Genomic DNA, 21191 nt, shown 5'->3' with positions numbered 1-21191 from the left:
CGGTATCCTGAGCAACTGGGGTCTGGATCAGAACATAGAGCCTCAGGGTCTGCAAGGCACTAACTAGGCCGCAGACAAGCTTGGAGTCAAAGGGCCTGCGATGGGCATTTGACATGGAGCAGGGGCGGGGTGGGGGGGGTCCTTGGACGATCTTGGGAGAAAGGGGCAAGCCACTTACAACCTAGGGTGACACGAAGGCAGAAGAGAGACCCCTCGTATCTCTTTCACACACGCTGGGATGATACTTGTGGTCTGTTTGTTTGGGGACCATACCCGGCAATACTCAGGGATTACTCCTGACTCTACACTCAGGAATCACTCCTGGCAGTGCTCAGAGGACCACATGGGAAGCTGCATGCAAAGCAAACGCCTTACCCCAGGTACTATTGCTCCAGCCCCATGAGGTGGTACTCATGGGACCAGGGGTCATGGGCTAAAGGTACAAGGAGAAGCTACCAAAAACTTCCACGGAGTAACATTTGCAGCTGCCACACATCACACCATTGTGGGTTGACTTGTACCCCACACTCCCACTCCTGCAATCCCAGCAGCCATGTGAGGGGGTCGGGGCACACCCCTCTTCCTGTTCTTCAGACATGAGGCCTGGCAGTGGGAGCTTGGCTTCAGGTTGGCAAGTATGACAGTCAGAGGGACTCCCCTATCACTGGACAGTCAGCATCTGGGCATCTCTCAGCACATTCTTTTTTGTCTCGGGGCTACATCCGGAGGTGCTCAGGGCTTACTCCTGGCTCTGCACTCAGAGATTACTCCTCGCAGGATTCTGGGGACCATATGGGGTGCCGGGGATCAAATCTCTGTCGGCCGCATGCAAGGCAAGCGCCGTACCCACTCTAGGATCTCTCTGGCTCTCAGGAGCTTAGTGGCGGTCATGCCTTGTACGTATGAGCCCAGGAACCCACCCCTGGCACCCCCCCCTTCAAAAACAATAAACACCCCAGGAAGCTGATGCAGTTATATACTGTAGCACCGTAGCACTGTCCTCCTGTTGTTCATCAATTTTGCTCCAGCGGGCACCAGTAACGTCTCACAACAAATTACGAGACTTGTTGTTACTGTTTTTGGCATATCAAATACATCACGGGTAGCCTGCCAGACTTTGCCATGCGGGCAAAATACTCTCGGTAGCTTGCCGGGTTTTCCGAGAAGGGCGGAGGAATCGAACCCGGGTTGGCCGCCTGGAAGGCAAACGCTCTACCCGTTGTGCTATCGCTCCAGCCCAGTTATACACACCTTTTACAAAAGAGGAAATGTGTCTCTCGGGTCATCTGGGGGCGGGGGGGGGGGAGCAAGGGTGTTTAAGACATGCACAGGACACCCCCAGTTTCAGCTACATGTCTATTTTTTTTATTCAATATATTAAATATATTAATCAGAAAAGTCACATACTACAAATCCAAGAAAATACACAAATATAAATGTCAGAATCTGTCATTTGTCTTCTTCCTAGAGTGAGTTTATGTACAAATGGAAGGATTGGAGGAGGAGAGCAGGTAGGGCCGGACAGGCCTGCCGGGCTGGTGGGCCGGGCGCGACCCTCCTGCGCCCCCCTCCCCCCGGAACCTCGACCTCGTCCTTCCTGTATTTACAGCAGCATTTCGCTTATTTACAGCACGGCGGTGTGTGTTAAAAACGGTTTATCTTACAAAAACATGAAGGCCGGGACTGGGCTGGGAGTAAGACGAAGAGAAGGGGGGACCCCCATGAAGCAGCCCCCTCCCCAGGCGTGAGCTCCTGCCGACCTCCCCGAGGCCAGCCCTGTGCGGCTCAGGCCCGGGGGTCGGCGGGGGGCTGAAGGCACGTGGGTAGCTGTGCGTCCCTGGGCAGCGTCAGAAGGGCAGCGTGTCCATGAAGATCTTGTCGACGATCGGCGGAGGGGGCACCAGGTCCTCCAGCTTGAGGTAGAAGATCCGCTGCAAGCCCTGCGTGCACAGGGTCCGCAGCTCGGGCAGCTTGCCCAGCAGGCGCGACAGGCAGCCTGCCGGCTGGGGCTCGCCGGCCACGGCCGAGATGTGCTCCTTCAGGCAGCTGGCGATGCAGTTCTGCAGTTCCTCCACGCGCCGCGGCTCCTGCAGCCCGTGCCGCTCTGCGGAGTCGAGGGGAAGCAGCGTGAGCTACACCCCAGAGGACAAGAGCCTCTCCCCGGCCTGAAAATGCGGCCCCGACCACTGCCAGAGTCTCCCGCCCCGAGGCCCCCTCCCCCGGTGTGAGTCCTAGCCGACACCCCCGAATTCCGGTGCTCAGGATCCTCATCCTCTAGAAGAGACACAGAGGCCCCGAGAGGTGAGATGACATACCCAGAGTTCCAAACAAGAAAAAAAAAAAGCAAAAACAAAATACAACAAAATACCCTGGGGGCCGAAGAGATAGCACAGTGGTCAGAGCACTTGCCTTGCAAGCAGCTGACCCAGCATCCCATATGGTCCCCTGAGCACCGCCAGGAGTAATTCCTGGGTGCAGAGTCAGGAATAACCCCTGAGCAGCCCTGGGTGTGGTCCAAAAATCAAAACATAAAAATAAACCCTGGGGAACAGGTTTATTTATAGTAAAGCAGGTTCATTCATTTGCCTTGCACACAGCCAAATAGGGCTCAATCCCCAGCACACCATATAGACCCCCAAGTCCTGCCAGGAGTGGTCCCTCAGCACAGAATCTGAGCAGCACTGGGTGTGGCCCAAAAACCAGAAATAAAATAATAACCCAGGTAGTCTGCTACGCCAGTGGGTTTTGTTCCAGATGGTTCTGAGAAGCCCTGGAGAGGAATAGCAGTGTTTTGTTGTTGCTGTTGTTGTTGTTTTCTTTTGGGGGTACCAACAATCAATCCAGAGCATCACCCATGCAAGGCCTGAGTCATGGCCCTCAGAAGGGAGTCTCAGAGACCACCCACCTGCCACGCGCTTTGTCCTGCATGATTGGGACCACTCTGAAATTTTGCTTGTTTTGTTTTTTTTGGGGGGGGGGGTTTAGGCCACACCCAGAGGAGCTCTGGGGTTAATTCTGGTGGTGCTGAGGGGACCGTGTGGGATGGCAGGGACTGAACCTGGCTCGGCCGTGAGCAGGGCAAACACCCTAACCGTTGTACTATCTCTCCGGCCTGTGAAATTTAAGTGAAAGAAAGGACAGGGCAAATTCTGGTGATTTACGAGAAAAAAGGAGGCAACCTGAGTATCTGCCACTGTCCACCAGTGCCCATCCCGTGGTTGTACTACTGGGTTGTACGCCGAGAGCACCTCAGAAGTTGGGGCAGCTCTGATTTGCAAAGAGCTCAGGCCTAGAAGGAGTCCACGGAAGGGTGGTGCTAGGTGCTGGGTCTGTTTCATTCTTTCTCTTTGGGACACACCCAGCAATGTTCAGGGCTTACCCCTGCCTTTGCACCCAGGAATTCCTCCTGGCAGTGCTCGGGGGACCATGTGGGATGCCGGGGATGTAACTGGGTTGGCTGTATGAGAGGCAAGCCCCTGACCGACTGTACTAGAGCTCCGACCTCATGTCCATGGACATTTCTACATCTAGCTTCTACTCAGGGTGATGAGTCTGCAAAGATCTACCCTTTGTATGTCCTCTTTAAGGTCACACCCAGCAATGCTCAGGGGTTCCACCTGACTCTGCACTCAGGAATTTCTCTTGGGGGTGCTTGGGGGATCTATACAGGATGCCAGGGACTGAACAAAGGATGGCCGCGTGCAAGGCAAATTGTCCACCCCACTGTAGTATCTCTCTGGCCCCTTTATATGCACCACTATTCAGTGAGAAATGTTGTGGGTTATTTTCCCCGTAATTGGGCCACCCCAGAAATTCTGACAGGCTACTCTCAGATGTGTGCTCAGGAGCTGTGCTGGGCTCGAACCCCAGTCTCCTGCATGCAGGATGGGAGAGATCTAGCTCAATGGGCTGAGTGTCTGCTTTACCAGCACAAGGCTTGGGTTCAATCCCTGGCATCTCGTGGTTTTCCCCAAGAACCATTGGGTGTGGCCCAAAAACAAAACAAAACAAAACAAAACAAAAAGGCATGTTCTCAGTCCTTTGTGAACCCTCTCTCCAGCCCAACTCAGTAAGATTCCATTTTTTTTTCTTTTTTGGGTCACACCCGGTGATGCTCAGGGGTTACTCCTGGCTCTGCACTCAGGAATTACTCCTGGCTCAGGGGACCATAAAGGATGCCAGGGAATCGAGCCTGGGTTGGCCGCGTGCAAGGCAAACGCCCTACCCGCTGTGCTATCGCTCCAGCCCCTCAGCAAGATTAAAAAACAACAACAAAAAAAACAAGCCTCCAAGTCACACACACAAGCAGCTCTGGAATGGATAACTGTGGTTCCAAAGGCCAGCCCGGCCGCCCACCACCTACCAGCGACATGGCTGGGCTCTGCTGGCCCTCTCTACACACAGTGACCACCATCCACGAAGTCGGGGTGCAGGAAGCGCCAGCCCCCCGCCCCTGGCACCCGGCCCTGCGACCCAGCCTGGTGCCGCCACGCACCTGTGATGAGGACAAGCGCCGACAGACAGGCGAAGGCGGGGACGTCGAGGACCAGGCTGTGCAGGGAGCGGGAGAAGGCCAGGATGCTGTCGATCCAGTCGCCAAAGCCCCGGGCACACTGCAGCCGATGCAGCACCAGCCCCGAGCAGAACACCAGCTTCCCCTCGGCCGGCTTGGACCTAGCAGATGGACACAGAGGGCGGCGGTCAGGCTGCGGGAGGGCAGCGCGGTGGCCGGGGCAGGCCCCGGGGGCGGCGGCGGCAGGCGGCTCACCGGTAGGCCAGGCGGAGGATGAAGAGCTCCAGGAAGGCCGACTCCAGCAGCAGGTCCTGGTCGCCCACGGACAGCTCGGCAAAGCCAGGGATCTTCTCGGCCCACTTGCGGATGACCTCCAGGGACCCCGACAGCAGGTCGTAGAACTGTTGCACGTCCCCGGCATCCTCCTTCCCGAAGTGGGGCAGCACCAGCTCCTGAAACTACAAGAGGGGGTAGTTGGCGAGGGGGGGATGAGCACCCCGGGAAAGGCCTCACCTTGAAGCGCCGCGTCTGCGTGACGCAAACGCACCTTCCCTTCCCAACGGGCCACCTCCCACCCTGGCCCACTATGGGGGAGATTCCTCTTTCTCCAGTTCCCTCAGCCGGGCCCCTGAGAAGGTGCACGAAGGCAGGTGGGCCTCACCTTGGAGTAGTCCAGCTTGGCAGTGCTGGGCCCGGAGTCCAGGTGTGCCCTGACCAGCGAGGTGAGGAGATTAGCCGGGGAAGCATCAGGGGGCTGCTTGGGCTTGGAGGGGAGCCGGCCCCGTCGCCCCTTCAGGCTGTCTGTCCGGACAACTGTGGAGCAGGGCGGGTGTGAGGATAACGGGGAGGGACCAAGGGGAAGGGTTCAGCCCAGACCATCCGCCAGAGCTGAGCAGCACCCCCGATTCAGGGGCCCGGGGGTCTCGGAGGCCACGCCCCACCCGTTCCGTTTCATGTGTGGACTCGAGTCCAGGCATGCCCACCCCCACAGCGAGCGAGCAGGACAGATGTTCGGGGTGATGCCGCCGGCTGACCCAGCCACCCACCTTCCTTCACCATGCCCACGGCCAGGCACTTCTGGAAGCGGCAGAACTGGCAACGGTTTCGCCGCCTCTTGTCCACAGGGCAGTCCTTGTTGGCCAGGCAGATGTACTTGGCGTTTTTCTGGACTGTGCGCTGGGAAGGGGCGACACGGAACAGGCTGTCAGGGGACGGGGAGCAGGGAGGGGACCTTCCAGATCCTGCTGCCTGCCGCGCGGACAAAAGCGCCCTCTGTTCCCAGCTATTTTTCTAACATTTGGGTGGCAGGGGAGGGAGAGATGAGGGGAGGGGACGAGAAAGAACGTCTCGGGGAACACTGGGACGTGCTCTCGGCCCCGGGAGGAGGGAGGCCCCCCAGGCTACAAGATTAGGGGCTCCCCGGCCAGCCAGACACCTGTGCGCCTCAGTGTGCCGTGTCTGCCCAGGTCTGTCTGGGAGACAAGAGCGGCCAGGGCAGGGCTGCGGCGGGGGGAGCAGCGTGGGGACGAACATACAGCCCGTTCCCGATCCACCCCCGGCCCTCCAGCCCCGACTCTGCCCCCAGCACTTTCATCTCCTGCCAGGACACCAGCGCGCACTGTCCCTTCCCAGCAGGACCTGGTGTGGGGGAGGAAGGGCAGAGGCCGGCGACGACGCTGCCCTGACGACCCGCCACGGCCCCCCTCTCTCTCAGGAAAGGGGCCAGTCCCTGCTGACCGGGGGTCCCCCGGCAGGCCCCAGGGAGGACTCAGCAAGACCACCAAGGGCCACCCCGTACCTTGAAGAAGCCCTTGCAGCCCTCACAGGTGCGGACCCCGTAGTGCTGGCAGGAAGCGTTGTCTCCGCACACGGCGCAGCGGCCCTCGCTGGCCCCCGGGGCCCCACTCCGGGCCTTGGTCGAGGTCATGGGCGCGTCCAGCAGCCGTGAGCCGTCGAGGTGTGGCGACGTGGGCACCAGGCCTGGGAAGGCCGCGGGCAGGGAGAAGCTCTCTCCCTCCCCCAGCTGGTGGGCCGTCGGCGAGGGGAAGAGCTTCAGGGGGCTGTGGGCCAGGCCGGGGCTGGGGCCGGCCGGGGGACTGAAGGAGAAGAAGGTGGGCGGCTGCGGGGGCCCAGGGGCCTTGGGCAGCTGCTCTGTCCATGCGCGCAGGCCTTCGTAAGTCTGGCTGGGGGAGAAGGGGCCCAAGGAGCCGTCCCAGGGGGACAGCTGGGGCGGCTGGAAGCCGGGCGTGGACGGGGACGGGGCCGAACATGGGCTGCCGTAGTAGTCGGAGCCGCTGGACGACAGGGTCTCGTCCAGGGGGCCGCTCAGGGGCCCGGGGTAGCAGCCGTACACCTGGAAGTCCTCGAACTTGAAGGAGGCGGAGGCAGGGGAGGTGGCGGAGGAGGACGAGGCCGAGGAGGCCGAGGAGGAGGTGGAGGAGCACGGCGGGGCTGCTCCCGGCAGCTGGTACAGGAAGGTGTCGAACTCCCCGGCGTAGCTGTCCATGAAGGTGCTGAAGCTAGGCAGGGCGGTGGGCGCCGTGGGGGCCGCCTCGGGGCTGGCCAGCTCCATGGTGGGCTTGCTGAGATCGGGGGTCAGGGCGTCACTGGCCAGCTGGTCTCGGGGTCCGGGGCTGGGTGCTGGTGTCCCATACTGGGCTTGGATACAGGGCATCTCTGGAGAGGGCGAGGAGGGGGGCGGGGAGGTCAGGACAGGGCCCAAAGGACAGACAGAGTGGCCAGGCGGCACGGGTCCCAAACAGGGCTGGGACATAAAGGCCTGAGAGCGGAGACGCCCCACAGAAACCGGGGGTCCTGGCCCTCGGCCAAGTACCATCTTTTTTTTTTTTTTTTTGCTTTTTGGGTCACACCTGGCGATGCTCAGGGGTCACTCCCGGCTCTGCGCTCAGGAATGACTCCTGGTAGTGGTCGGGGATATGGAATGCTGGGACTCGAACCCGGGTTGGCCGCGTGCAAGGCAAACGCCCTACCCAGTGTGCTATAGCTCCAACCCCCCCAAGTACCATCTCGACTCCCCCGTCGTGAAGCCCCAGGCTGGGTGGGAAGGCGGCACCCAGCACCGCAGGAGGAGGGACAGCTGTGCCCCCCCCCCCCGCCCTGTTCCTCTCAACGGGGAAGGCAACAGGAGGAAGGCGGGCAGGAAGCCCTGAACCCAGTAGCAGATACGCTACCTCTCCACCCGATGTTTCTGGAATATTCCCCAGCCCACTGCAGCCTCTGCACGGTTCCCTCGCCTCCCCCCATAGTGCCTGGGAAGAAGAAGGGATCCTTGGAAACGCAGAGGAGCCGGCGAAGGCCGAGTTGCCTGAGAAAGTGGCCTCTGCAGCCACGGGCCGGGGCGCTCCCCGCCCCCACCCTACATACTGAGCCAAGCCCACGCGCACCCCAGGCCTGCCATCTGGGGAGGAGCACCCACTCTGCGCCGCCTGGGGTGCTCCCAGAGCAGAGAGAAAGTCAGTCCCCAACTCTCCGGAGTCTGCAGGCAGAAGGGAGGAGAGTCCGGCCTCTGGACTGCAGGAGAACGGACAGGCCGACAGAGGAGCCATCTCTCCCCAAAGCCTCGCCCCTGCTCCTTCCTCCAAGAGCCCCGAGGAGCGACAGACCAGCCCTCAGCGCGAGGAGCCTGCTGGTGGGTGGACGGACTAGTATCCGTGCCCCAAAGGATCTGGAACCCTCAGCAAAGCGTGTCCCATCTCCCTAACCCTTAGTCGGGGAAGAGCTCAGCATCCTCCCACGGGAACCCTTCGAGGGTCACACGGTCCCCAAAGAAGCAAGGGGGCTGCAGGACAGCTCCCAGCCCACCTCTGGGCCTGATTGCCACCGCGGTCAGGGCGGGGAGCGGGCCCAGGGCCACCATCAAGGGGACAGCCCCAGCAGGTTTGACCCACACTTTTCTCCAACTTCCTGGGTTGGGGACCCCCGCAGACACAACTCCCCCCGCAACCAATATAGTCCCCAAAGCCCTGGGAGCGGGGCTGCCCACCAACCACGCCTGTCCACCCCCCCCCCCCCAGGGACACGAGTGGCCACGTCTCCCTGCACCCTGAGGGCAGGCAGGGATGGGTCTGGGGTGGCAGAGACAGCAGCCACGCGGAGCTGGGCGTTCCTGCCTTATTCAAATCCTGTTTCTCCACTTGGACTGTCCCACATCCGGATCAACACTCCCCCCCCCCCCCTCCACCAGCACCCCCCTCTCAGGTACTTAAGGACACCAGATATGGACCTACACCTCGCTGCAGGCAGCAGGGCAGTGCCACCGGGAGGAGGAAGAGGCGGGGTTGAGGAGGGAGCAGGGAGAATCCGGCTCCAGGCAGGTCCTGGCAACAATGTGGTTTGCACCTGTTATGCTGAGCAAGCCTCAGGCTGTACCTACCTGTAGGAGCCAACGGGGACTGGGGGTGGGGAGGGCACTGAGATGATCTGCCTGGCGGCATGGGGGGGGGGGGGCGGGTAATCCTCCAGGCAGCAGCGCTACACCAGAGACCTCGCACTAGCAACTTCCTCCAGGATCTCCTGGGACAGACAAGGGGACAGGGAGCCGGTGCTCTCCTCTCCCTCTCTCCTCTCCCTTTCTCTTTCTCGGACCCTGCCTACAGCTCAGCCCATCTTCCCTGTGCTTCCAGGGACCCTGCCCCGGTGGCGGCGAACTCGGCGGTACCCTCCCGGCTGCGCAGTTCAGTACCCGATGCCCAGGATGTCCTCCGGCAAACCAGAGGGCTCCAGATGGGGTTCGGGCAGAAACTTGGGGGGCCGGGGAATCCCTGCAAGCGCAGCCGCCGCCCCCCAAGTCCAGCAGACTGGGGGCGCAGCAGGCGCGGGCTGAGCGGGAGGGGGCCACTCTGCTAAGACCCCACAAACACACACGCACGCACACACCAGCACCCAAGTCCTGGGTTCCACGTGCCCCCCGGGGCGCCCAGCGAGGCAGAACTGCTGCCAGCCGCCTGCTGGACAAGTCTCCCTCCTGGCGCCAGCCCCAACCCCCTGCGGCGTCCACCTTGCGTGGCCACCGCCGCTGCCCGGCGCGCACCCCCAAACACACACACACACACACACGCGCACCTTCCGGGTCCAGCGGACTCCAGGCGGGTCCGGGTCCGGGTCCTCGCCCCGTCCCGTCCAGAGCCGGCGGCGCACACGCTCGTCCCGCCCGCCCAGCGCCCGGGCATCCCTCCCCGCAGCGCGCAGCACCCCGAAACGCGCCCCGGGCGCGCCGTCCCCGCCAGGGCACCTACCCGGCCGGCTGCCGCTCCCCGAGTCACCGAGCCCCGTCCCGGGTCCCCGAGTCCCCGCGCCTGCTCCCGGCCCCGGGTCCGGGTCCCGCGTGCGCTCCCGCCGTGCGCCGCGCGCTCCCCGCCGCTCGCAGCGTCCGCCGCTGGGGCTCCCCGGCCGCGCCGGACCCTCCTCTTAAGCGCTCCGTGACGCACGGGGAGGGGCGGGGGCGCCGCTGACGCACGGGGCCCGGCGCGCTTTGGCCATACAAGGGCGCGGGGGGCGGCGCGGTTCCGGCGGGAGGCGGCGCGGGGCCGGGGAGCCCGAGGGGGCGGGGCGAGGGGCGCCCGGAATGTCTGTGCGCGTGACGCACGCGGGGTTCCATTGACGCAGGGAGCGCCGGGCGTTTGATCTATAAATAGGCCCCTCGCGCGGGCAGGGCGCGCTAAAAATAGCAGCTGGCCGACCCGCGCGAGGCTTCCCCGCCCCCCCGCCCCCCCCCCCCGAGACACACACACACACACACACACACACACACACACACACACACACACACACACACACCGGGACCCGGCTCCTGGGGGCTCCCCCTGGTCCGAAATAAACTGGCACACACACACACACACACACAGACACACACCGGGACCCGGCTCCTGGGGGCTCCCCCTGGTCCGAAATAAACTGGCACACACACACACACACACACAGACACACACCGGGACCCGGCTCCTGGGGGCTCCCCCTGGTCCGAAATAAACTGGCACACACACACACACACACACACACACCTGGACCCGGCTCCGGGGTGCTCCCCCTGGTCCGAAATAAACTGGCACACACATACACACACACACACACACACACACACACATACACACACCGGGACCCGGCTCCTGGGGGCTCCCCCCGATCCGAAATAAACCGGCACACACACACACACACACACACACACACACACACCTGGACCCGGCTCCGGGGTGCTCCCCCTGGTCCGAAATAAACTGGCACACACATACACACACACACACACACACACACACACGGCCCGGGACCCGGCTCCGGGGTCCTCCCCCTGGTCCGAAACAAACCGGCACACACATACACACACACACACACACACACACACACACACACACAGCTCCCCGGGGGCTCCCCCCCCCCTCCCCGCACCGTCCGAAATAAACCGGTGCACACACACCAGGACCTGGCTCCGGGGGACTCCCCCGGGGTCCGAAATAAACCCGCCCCCCCCCCAAAGAGGAGGGCGCCCGCGGGGCTTCCCTCCGAGGATGCCCCCGGCTGCTCCCAGCTCCCTCCGGACCCATAGGCGCCCCCAGCACCCTCCCTCCCGAGGGCTGCCCACCCGACGGCCCCGACGCGTGGGCACCGCGCCCCAACCAGCCGCGGGGCACCGCGGCTCCCGCTAATTCCCTCCCCGCAATTTCCCATGCAAAGTACCTTCCGGAGGGCAGGGGTTTGCTGGGGCGCGCATGGGCCAGTGGGGCGGCTGGAGCCCAGGAACTCGCACCCGTCCGAGAGCTCAGACTTCAGCACCAAGGGGGGGAGGCCCTGAGAAATCTTTGTGCCAATGCGCCCCCGTTTTATAGACAAACAGGGCTCAGAAGGGATGGCACTTGCTCAAGGTCACACAGCCTCACGGCCGCTTCTCACACGCTCTGGTCAGGCTGCTCAGATGGGTGGGGGTCTTCCCTATCTCTGCAGCTCGAGGGGCCGCGGCTCTGGCCTGTCACCTCCGCCAGCAGCAGAAAGGGTCTGTGTGCCGGTTGAGCCTTCCCAGCGATGGCATCACCCCCTGTTTGCAGGAAGCTCCCCTACCCCACTGGGACCCCACCGGTGGACATCAGGGGGTATCTGCTTCCCCGATCCTCCTTTCCCCTCTTCTGTCTTCTGTCCACCCTGCAGTCCTGGCCCCCACTTCCACACCTCGCCTCCGGGCCCCCAGTTCTGCGCTCTCAAATATCCCAGCAGCACCTCACACTTAACTTGCTCCCGGAAGGGCTTCTCACTGCAGTCCCTGAGCCACTGGCCACCCCGCTACTCTGGAGGCCGGACTCACCCCTTGACCCTCTGGTCCCTCAAACTCACCTCTGGGCGCCCCGTTCCCACTGGGCCGCGAGAGGCCCTGCCCCATACCTTCAGCTCATCCTTAACCTCGACTCTTCTTTCCCATCGTGTCCAGCTGGGGGGAAGCGGTCTCCCCCCTCCAGCAGTGGGCCCTGCCGCAGCCCCTGGAGCCCCCACGGTCGAGTTTTCCACCAGAGAGCCCCGACTCACCCAAACACCTTCCTGAGACCCCCTGGGAAGGAGAAGGAAGGGACCAGAACAATAGGCCCAGCCTGTCCAGAATCTCCACCCCACCTCAGACAAATTTTTCTTTGTTCAGGTCTTTGGCCTAAGATACTCCTTGAAGAAAAAAAAAATTTTTTTTGGATGCCACAGTTTTTATTTTCTTTCTTTTAGGAGGACTCCCGGCAGTGTTCGGAGAGCCTGGGGGCCAGTTCTGGGAACACTCAGCCCTGCTGTACCAGTCAGAGAGCTCAATGCCTGGCCGATGCATGCAGGGAGTCACTGGGGTCACATCCTGGTATGCCCGGGGTCCTACGAGGCCCAGGATGGTACTCACATTCCGTCCACATGGAAAACTGGGATTCCAGCCCCTTGGGCTCTTCCCTCAGCCGATTCCAGTTTTTCAAAAAGGTAAGAAACTGGGCTGGAGAGATAGCACAGCAGGTAGGGCGTTTGCCTTGCACACGGCCTACCCGGGTTCGATTCCCAGCATCCCATATGGGCCCCTGAGCACCGCCAGGAGTAACTCCTGAGTGCAGAGCCAGGAGTAACCCCTGAGCATCGCCGGGTGTGACCCAAAAAAGCAAAAAAATATATATATACTGTTAAGTCAGGGTCTCCATTTTTACAGACTCAAATCAAGGGGACCCAGGAAGTCTAGGTTGGTGAGAGCCACCTCCCTGCCATGTCACAAGCAGGCTTCCCCACCCTGTCCCGGGGTGGACCCCCCAAAGCAGTGGAGCACTCCTCAGAAAATGACAATTGGGGCTGGAGAGACACTACAGCAGGTAGGCTGTTTGCCCTGCATGTGGCTGACCCAGGTTCGATCCCTGGCATCCCATAGGGTCCCCTGAGTACCGCCAAGAGGGATTCCTGAGTGCAGAGCCAGGAGTAATGCCCTATGTGTCACCAAGGATAGTCCCCACAAAGCAAAATCACAAGCTATGCTCTGTTAAGGCCAGGTCAAAGCTCTAGCTAGCCCACCCACCCCGTAAAGAAGGTGCTTCGGCATCAGCCTCTCCTGAACCGGGTCCTCTGAGCATGAAGCCAACAGGGCCAGCTCCCACCTCCTCCTCCACTGTAACAGCAGCCCAGTGCAGCCCTTGCCTCCCCTGGGCTCTGGCACCAACTAAGACTCCCGAAGCCTGGGTCCCGCCCTCAGATGCGCTGATGTAACAGTCCTGGCTGTGGGCTCGCCCTTGCTGGATGATTGGGAGTATTAGAAAGACGCAGTTGTACAAGCTCCCACGGGAGTCAAGCCAGAAGGAAGGTGTGAATGTGTAGAGGCCTCTGGGGAAGCCTAATAGGAGTCCTGGGAACGCGAGTGTGATGGGGGCGTCCGGGCCCAGACCTGAGGCCGTGGCCCAGGAGGTGGGACCGCGACACACTCTGGGCCACAGAGGCAGAGGAAAGAGCTGCAGCCACAGCTGCCCCTGACCATTCTGGTGGGAGTCCAGGGGAAGCTGCTCTCCAGGGAGGTTAGAAGTGGGGCTGGACTGGGCTTGGGGGCGTGAGATCAGCTAAGGGAAAATCTAGCATCTTGATGACGAGCTGGCAGGATGCAGACTCCTGGTCCAATGCAGTCCCCCAGCGCAGGAACCAGCCAGGAAGGGTGCAAGGACTGAGCACACAGGCTCTGCAGGCAGAAGGAATGGGATGGTACCCCTGAGCACTGCCAGATGCAAACCCCAAGCATTGCGCTGGGAACAGCCCACCAAACACCGACAAAAAGGAAAAGGCAAAAGAGAGAGTCTGTGGCATAGCGGGTAGGACATTTGCCTTGCATGTGGCCGACGCAGGTTCGATTCCCAGCATCCCATATGGTCCCTCGGGCACCGCCAGGAGTGATTCCTGAGTGCAGAGCCAGGAGTAACCCCTGAGCATCGCCGGGTGTGACCCCAAAAGCAAAAAAAAAAAAGTGGGAGTCTGTGTGAGGAGCTCAGGCAGGGGAAGTTGGTGGGACGGCCAAGGAGGGGTGGGAGAAGCACCCCTAAGAAGCCCAAGCCAGAGACCGGGACAGAAGGGAAGGCAGGGCCGTGACCGCACAGGGAGGACACAGAGGAGATGTCCTGCTGGTGACAAGAGACTGCCTACCACCCCGTCAGGCCCCCACTGCCCACTGTGGTGTGCCTGCCCCCACAGACAGGTCCCAGGCTAGCCCTGCCCGGAGCAGTGACCATCTAACTTGGTGACAAGCATCTTCTTGGGAGCGGGGTGAGAACCACCTTGGAGCAGGCTGAGGGTGGGCAGGGGGGTGACCAAGGAAGGGCTGGGCTTTGGACCAGCCCTTTCCCCAGTATTCCAGGTTCAGAATTACAGCCCATACTTTCTTTTTGTTTGCTCGTTTTGGGGTCACGCCCAGCAATGCTCAGGGGTTACTCCTGGCTCTGCACTCAGGGTTTACTCCTGGCGGTGCTCAGGGGACCACACAGAGTGCTGGGGATGGAACCCAGGTTAGAACCCATGTGCAGGGGCACCACCGTTCTCTCTCCCCAGCCTCTACAACCCACATGTTCTAAATGAGAAATTGGAGGCCTGCGAAAGGTCCAAACTTGGGTCTTTTACCTCCAGGGTGTTCTTTGTTGTTGGTGGGGTTGGGTTTGGGGGCTATACCCGGTGGTATTCAGGGGTCGCTCCCAGCAGTGCCCGGAGAACTATGCAATGCTGGTTCCAACCCGACTCTCCAACAGTACCCCGGCCCACGGATGCGTGGCCTATCCCCAAATTTCTGCTGGACACACTTCCTTGGCTGTGAACTCCGGACCCCCATGGTTTCTGACCTTAATCTTTGTCTTTCGGGTGTTTTTTTTTTCCCCCAGTGCTAGTGATCTAATCCAGGAGCTCACACGTCTCTAAGCCACATTCCCAGCCCTGGCCTCAGTCCTAGCAAGCACCCCACAACCCCAAGCACCTGGAGCCTCTCAGCTAGACCAGGGTCTCCTCTGGGAAGGTTACCGAGCTCTGCGAGATTCACACCTGCACTAGGTACGCTTTCCTTCAGGCATGGCACATGAGACGCCCTTCTAGTGGCCACAGGACCCCTGCCCTGAGAGCGGGCTGTGAGCCCACCAGGCTGCTCCCCCGCACGTGTGTCACGGGACTTGGGAGCAGAGAGCAGTGAGGGTCTCCCTGGGCTGTCAGAGCAGCGCCCCACACCCCAGGCTCTGAGCGCATCGCGGGTCTCGCCTTTCCTTCTCAGATCTCTTGGTGGCTGGGGGCGGACCACGTGCTCCCTCGCTCCCTCACAGGAACACACTGGGGGCCAGCCCCTGTGCACCCCACCCTGGTGAGGTGCCCAACATGCATCCTTAACAGTGAGTAACCCAGGGGCTGGAGCAATAGCACAGCAGGTAGGGCGTTTGCCTTGCACACAGCTGACCCGGGTTCGATTCCCAGCATCCCATATAGTCCCCTGAGCACCGCCAGGAGTAATTTCTGAGTGCAGAGCCAGGAGTAACCGCTGTGCATTGCCGGGTGTGACCCAAAAAAGAAAAAAAAATGAGTAACCCAAAAAGGACCCAAGGGGACCACTGTCCACCACCATTCCCAGAAAACGGGATGGCAGAGAGGGGTAGGAGCAGGTGGGACTGTACTTCCCATCTTCTAGGCCCCCCAAGACCAGACATGGGCCCGAGTTTTACCAGGATCCGCGTCAACCTTCCCTGAAGTGGGCAGGGGGTCTTTTACTGTGGGGGTCGCATCTGGTGTTGCTCAGGGGATTTACTCCTGCTCTAGACTCAGGAATCCATCTTAATCCACATATAAGCTGTGACTCTTGCAGAGCTCTTAGGACCGCATGGGAGACCAGGGATCGAACCCCGTTAGGCAGCACGCAGGGCAAGCATCCTACCCTGCCTCTGGGCAGAGGCCCTGATTTTTCCTCTTCCCTGAGAAGGAGCCCTGGGGGCTTCCCTTTGTCAGTCCCAGGCCTGGTGACCTGCCACTTCCTCTTCCCGCCAGGGGCCTGGCAGGGGGACCCTGCTGGGGCTGGGAAGCCCTGACTTCTGCCCCGGGGGGTTCCCACAGTCACTCTGGGAACGTGGATGGTGAGGCCGGCCAAGCTCAGACCTCCAATGTGGAGCTCCCGGCCTTGGCCAGGTCCTACCTGCAGGTGTTGACTGGCCCCAAAACAGCTTCCAGGACACCAGCAGGGCAGTCACTGCCACACACCCAACCCTCACGCCTGTCCGTGGCAGACGAAAGATGGAGGTGCCTTCTGGAAGCAACCTCGATGTCTAACGACAGATAGATGACAATGAAGATGTAGTATACATACAAAATGGAAGATTACGCAGCTGTGAGGAATGATAAAATAGTGCAATTCGAGGCAACATGGATGGAACTGGAAGGTATCATGTTAAGTGAGGCAAGCAGGAAGAAGAAACACATGATGCCACCACTTGTATGTGGTATTTAGAATAACTGGAAGAGATTGCAACGTTTTAAAGAAGGGGTGCCAGGGTACCCTTGGCCCCGGGGTATAGGGAGGAGAGAAGGGAAGGAACAGAGTGAATGAGAGGGGGTGAAGAGGCAGACAGAAAGCGATGGGGGTGGGCAGGGGCAGGTCAAGGCGACTGGGGTCCATCAGAGGTGTTAAGGAACGAAAGAGCCAAATACCCAAATCACAGGAATCATGAGAACCAAACTGTTAACAACTTCAAAAGGTGCCTGTCAAGAGGACAGGCTGGTGTGTCTGAGTGTGTGAGTGCGTGCATGTGTGTGTGTGTGTGTGTCTGTGTGTGTCTGTGTGTGTTATAGGAGGGAACCTGGGAACATTGGTGGAGGGAAGTTGACTCTGGTGGTGGGATTCGTGCTGGAATATTGTACATCTCCAATACAACTTTGGATAACTATAAATTATGGTGTTTAATAAAATTTTTTTAAAAAACATTTTTTTTTGTTTTTTTTGGGGGGGGGCTTTTTGGATCACATTGGCGATGCACAGGGGTTCCTCCTGGCTCATGCACTCAGGAATTACCCCTGGCAGTGCTCGGGGGACCATATGGGATGCTGGGAATCGAACCTGGGTTGGCCATGTTGGCTGCGTGCAAGGCAAACGCCCTACCCGCTGTGCTATCGCTCCAGCCCCAAAAAAACATTTTTTAAAAAGGTGCTTTTAGGAGCCAGGAGGCCCAGTGTGGGAGCCGGGGGTGCTCTAGCCCTTCTCCCCTGTCTGGGAATGTTTCCTCGTCTGTTGAGGACCCAGCCGGCCTCCTCCCAACACCACGCCCTCCTGCACCCCCCGTGCCAGCCGGGAGAATCCAATCCACTGCCCAACGGGAAGAAGTTAGGAGCTACCCCAAAGCAGAATGTGTCTGGGGGCCGGGACTCTGAACGGCAGCTGGATCTTGGGGCACCAGGTGAAGGGGCCCCCACTCGGCTGGGGAGCCAGCAGGACTCCTTCTTCAAGAACGAGAGATGAGCTATAACCCCAGGGCTGCCCTCAGGTACCTGCGGATCTGGGGATGGGATGATGGGGTTCCACCTGGGCTGGGGTGGTCCCTGCCTGTGGCCTGGGCAAGTGCTCGATCATGGCCCCATGTTGCACGGGGTCGTTCAAGAGGCCAGCGTGTGTCCAGAGAGGCAATGCAGCCTCCGGCCACTGGTCTCTACAACCAGGTCACAGGGGCCACCCACGGCAGAAAGGAGCAGCTCGGAGGGGGAAAGCCCAGCCTCACTGAGAGGAGGAAGCCGGGGGGTCTCAGGCGGGACGGGCCAGGGGCCTCGGTTCCCTCCTCCAATCTCCATCTGTGTGCCCGCAGCTGGCCTGCCTCGGGCCTTTCCACCCTTGCAGGGTCTCCCAACGCCACAGAGACCATCAACACTCACCCCACTCTCCCGCGAGGCCGAGGCCTCCACCCAGCCTCCTTGGGCAAAATTTCAAATTCCGAAATAAAAACCCTCTGATAACCAGCCCCAGCCCGGAAAGACTGATGCATTTTCCTATTGTTAAAGTATTTTTAGTCTCGGGCTCTGGATTCGTTTAGAGACTCACGTTCAGCAAGGGAAAAAGTGGTAGGTTGTTCCCCCCCACCAAGGACTGAGGAGTATACGGAGCCTCCCACGTAAAGAGCCGCTGCTGATTCCAGGCCGGCCCCAAGCCCCTGGCCCAAGGCCCGGGCAGCATGTTTGTGGCCACTGGTTGGCACCCCTGCCAGCGCTCACTCAGTCCTTCGCAGGCACTCACACCAGCTGGGACGCCGGCAAGGAGAGCAGAGCCTAAGGTCTGCTTCCTAGTTTCACCCAGCCCAGGGCCCCAGGACCCTACTGGGTGGCCACCCAGCTCACCCCCTCTCTCCCTGACCCACGCAGATCAGCACTTTGTCCAGGCCAGTCGGGGGAGAGGTCGGAGAGCCCATCTCGGGAGGAGAAAGCGCCTCAACCAGGCTCCTTCCACACCCCCAATTCCCAGCCAGGAAGCGTTCCCAACGCCCGTCACTGGCTCTGGCCACGAGATTCCTCTCCTTCCTCTGGTGCTGTCCCCCCACCCCGGGTCCCCTCCTCCTCTCGAGGCTAGAGATCACAATGCAGTCGCCATGGGTCGGCCTGTGTCCATGCCTCAGTTTCCCCAGTCCCGGGACTCACCGTCTGCTCTGATCCCCTGAGACCTAGACAGCTGTATGGGGGAGAAGCCCAGGGTTGATCGGGGGCTCTTCCTGGTGCCTCGGGGAGCCCCACGGGCGTGACTGGCCTGTGGGCAGCGCAGCCGGAGAAGCAGTGGCCGCCGAGCAGGCCGGGGCCCTGGAGCTGTCTCTGAGCCAGCGTGTCCTCCTGTGTTTATATAGCAGAAACCAGAGCTGGCCTCTGGGGACAGGGGGAGCAGCCTTGGGGCCCTCTTGGCCAAGGCCTGACTTTGGCCCAGGTCAGCAAGAGCCCAAAATAGTCAGCTGACAGGAGCCCCGGCGTGAGCGTGACCCTGGGCCCATGCCCAGGCCTGGCAGGCAGGTGCCCACGTCATAAGACCAATAGCACCAGCCCTCTGGGGCCCCGGCTGGCAGCCCCTCGGGGTGGCCTTGGCAGCGCGTCTGACGTGGGAATCCGCGCGATCCCCACCATCCCCCAAACAACGACGTGGACGCAGGAATCCTGTAACGCCACTGTGTTCCCAGAAGACGGCGGCCTCTCCGGGGACCGGCTCAGACAGAGGGCAGAACGGGGGGCCCCGCAGAGGGAGGGACACCTGGCCCGCGCTGTCATCTTCAGTGGTTGCACACGGCTGACCAGGGACACCTGCCGCTCCTCAGAGAGTAAATCCCTTCCCTGCCCCCAGCCTGCGCCGTGCACAGGGCCCGCTGCCAGAGAGGCCAGCTGCAGGCCCGGCAGCCCCGGACCCAAGGGCTTTCCCTCCCGTCCCTGGCTAGGACGGGGACCCCACCTCCACTGTGCGGCCCTACAGCTCAGACCCCCACACGCCACGAGGCCAGGCTGTCGGCAGGGAGACCGTGAGCTCCTGCTTCACCAGGCCTGGGAGTCGGAGTGGTGCTCAGGGAGGGCCCCCTCCGTTCTGGCAGGGTGAGAGGCGCCAAAGACTTCCTGGCTGAGTGCCGGGCTGCAGCTCGGCTCCCTCTGCCAAGGTGGTAACCAAAACTAGGGTGCTCTGGGCGTCTCCCCAATCTCAACTCACGGGGAAAGGCCCGGGGAACCCCACTCCCACACTCTGGGGCACCCGCCCCGCCCCCCAGAAACTGGGGCCCTGCCTGGGAGCAGCCTCAGTCCAGGCTAGGGACCAGGCCTCTGGGCTTTCCCTGAACCCGGGAAACCTCGTTTCCATCTTTGCTTTTCCTTCTTTTTTTTTTCTTTTTTGTTTTGTTTTGCTCTGGGGGCCACAGCAGGTGACTCTCAGGGGTTACTCCTGGCTCTGCACTCAGGAATCACTCCAGGTGATGCTCAGAGGACCATATGGGATGCTGGGGACCGAACGCGGGTCATCTGTGTGCAAGGCAAGCGCCCTCCCTGCTGGGCTCTCTCTTTTTTTTTTTTTTTTTTTTGCTTTTTGGGTCACACCCAGTTCCTCCTGGCTCTGCACTCAGGAATTACTCCTGGCAGTGCTCAGGGGAACCGTACGGGATGCTGGGAATCGAACCTGGGTTGGCCGCGTGCAAGGCAAACACCCTAGCCACTGTGCTATCGCTCCAGGCCCCCTGCTGGGCTCTCTCTCTGGCCCCCTAGTTCTCATCTTGGCTCTCCACGTCCTCCTCGGAAGACCATGAAAGGCCAATTATTTCTCATGACTCAGTTTCTGCATCTAGAAGAGATGAGCTGGAGTTGAAGCATCCCTCTGGCCAGGGCACCAGGCTGAGTTGTGTCCTCAGGAAAGCGGGGGAAACAGCTGGGGGTCTGTCCCTGTCCTCAGCCAGACCCTCCCCCATCAGAGACCCTCCCCCAGACCACAGCCCAAAGGCCCCGGGATGCCCTGGTGAGGACTGTGCCCTCCCACAGCCCTCCCTCACGCACCCGTCCAGCAGTCGCTCTCCCTAAAGCAGCCAGATCGAGGCCTGTCTGCCCGCCCCCCCGGCCCCCTGCACCTGCTGTCTTGCTCGCAGCTGTCGGCCTGGCCTGCACCCCTCCCCTCCTCCACCAGCCGTGTCACCTGGGCCCAGAGGCCCCCAGCTGGGCTGCTGAGAACACCCGGCTTCCCCTCCCCCACACCCCACGCAGGGGCCCCACCACTGGAGAGAACAGCTCTGCCTGCTGGGGGTTCCCCTCCATCCCCCCAACCACATCCGCCAGCTCCACCCCCACTTCTGCCCCCTGCGGGCAGCCCCGAGTGTGCAGCGGGACACTTACCCCTCAGGATGGGTGCGCAGACTGCGGGCCCGCTCCGGTGGTCCCTGGGCCTTCAGCAGGGGTTGACCTGTCCATGGTGGCGGCCTGTGGGGGGGGGAGTTGGTATAAGCAAGGAGGCCCCAGGCAGCTGGGCAGAGGGGGAGGGAATGTGGGACCAGACCCAGGCCTCGGGGGGCAGGGGGCTTTGGGAAAACAAGCCAAGCCAAGGACTCCCTGTCCTGGCGGTCAGTTCCTGAGGCGCCTGCCCAGCCAACAGCTCTCAGACTGTGCGTCCCAGTCGCTTCGGGGCCATGGGGACACCCGAACATGTAGCCCTTCTGTGGGTGCCTCCAGCCAGTTCCAGGCCCTTGAC

The 21191-nt window shown here is 61.3% G+C and overlaps 1 protein-coding gene across 2 annotated transcripts; it reads right to left on the bottom strand.

Annotated features, from left to right (window-relative positions):
* Window positions 1-1342: 1342 nt before the first annotated feature.
* Window positions 1343-20908, bottom strand: NR4A1 (nuclear receptor subfamily 4 group A member 1). Of its 2 annotated transcripts, none has more exons than XM_056119942.1 (7): window positions 20840-20908; window positions 6312-7189; window positions 5560-5689; window positions 5175-5326; window positions 4769-4971; window positions 4496-4674; window positions 1343-2104 (listed from the first exon to the last, which is right to left on the bottom strand). In XM_056119942.1, the coding sequence occupies exons 2-7, from the start codon at window positions 7185-7187 to the stop codon at window positions 1848-1850; spliced, it is 1797 nt and encodes a 598-aa protein (XP_055975917.1). In that variant the 5' UTR covers window positions 7188-7189; window positions 20840-20908; the 3' UTR covers window positions 1343-1847. The 2 variants fall into 2 exon arrangements, with proteins under 2 accessions (XP_055975917.1, XP_055975916.1); XM_056119941.1 differs by lacking the exon at window positions 20840-20908 and adding an exon at window positions 9769-9866.
* Window positions 20909-21191: the final 283 nt, after the last annotated feature.

This window comes from Sorex fumeus, unplaced genomic scaffold (assembly GCF_029834395.1).
Source record: "Sorex fumeus unplaced genomic scaffold, SorFum_2.1 ptg000042l, whole genome shotgun sequence".
Lineage (NCBI taxonomy): Eukaryota > Metazoa > Chordata > Mammalia > Eulipotyphla > Soricidae > Sorex > Sorex fumeus.
The sequence above is the reverse complement of the archived record's forward strand: the minus strand, read 5'-3'. Positions and strand labels throughout refer to the sequence as shown.

Excerpts from the sequence above, each read along its gene's own strand:
- NR4A1 (XM_056119942.1), bottom strand. The coding sequence starts at position 7,187 with ATGCCCTGTATCCAAGCCCAGTATGGGACACCAGCACCCAGCCCCGGA. Across the intron at positions 5,327-5,559 it reads CGTGGGCATGGTGAAGGAAG|TTGTCCGGACAGACAGCCTG; the intron begins GTGGGTGGCTGG and ends CCTGCTCCACAG. Across the intron at positions 4,972-5,174 it reads CCAAGCTGGACTACTCCAAG|TTTCAGGAGCTGGTGCTGCC; the intron begins GTGAGGCCCACC and ends CCCCTCTTGTAG.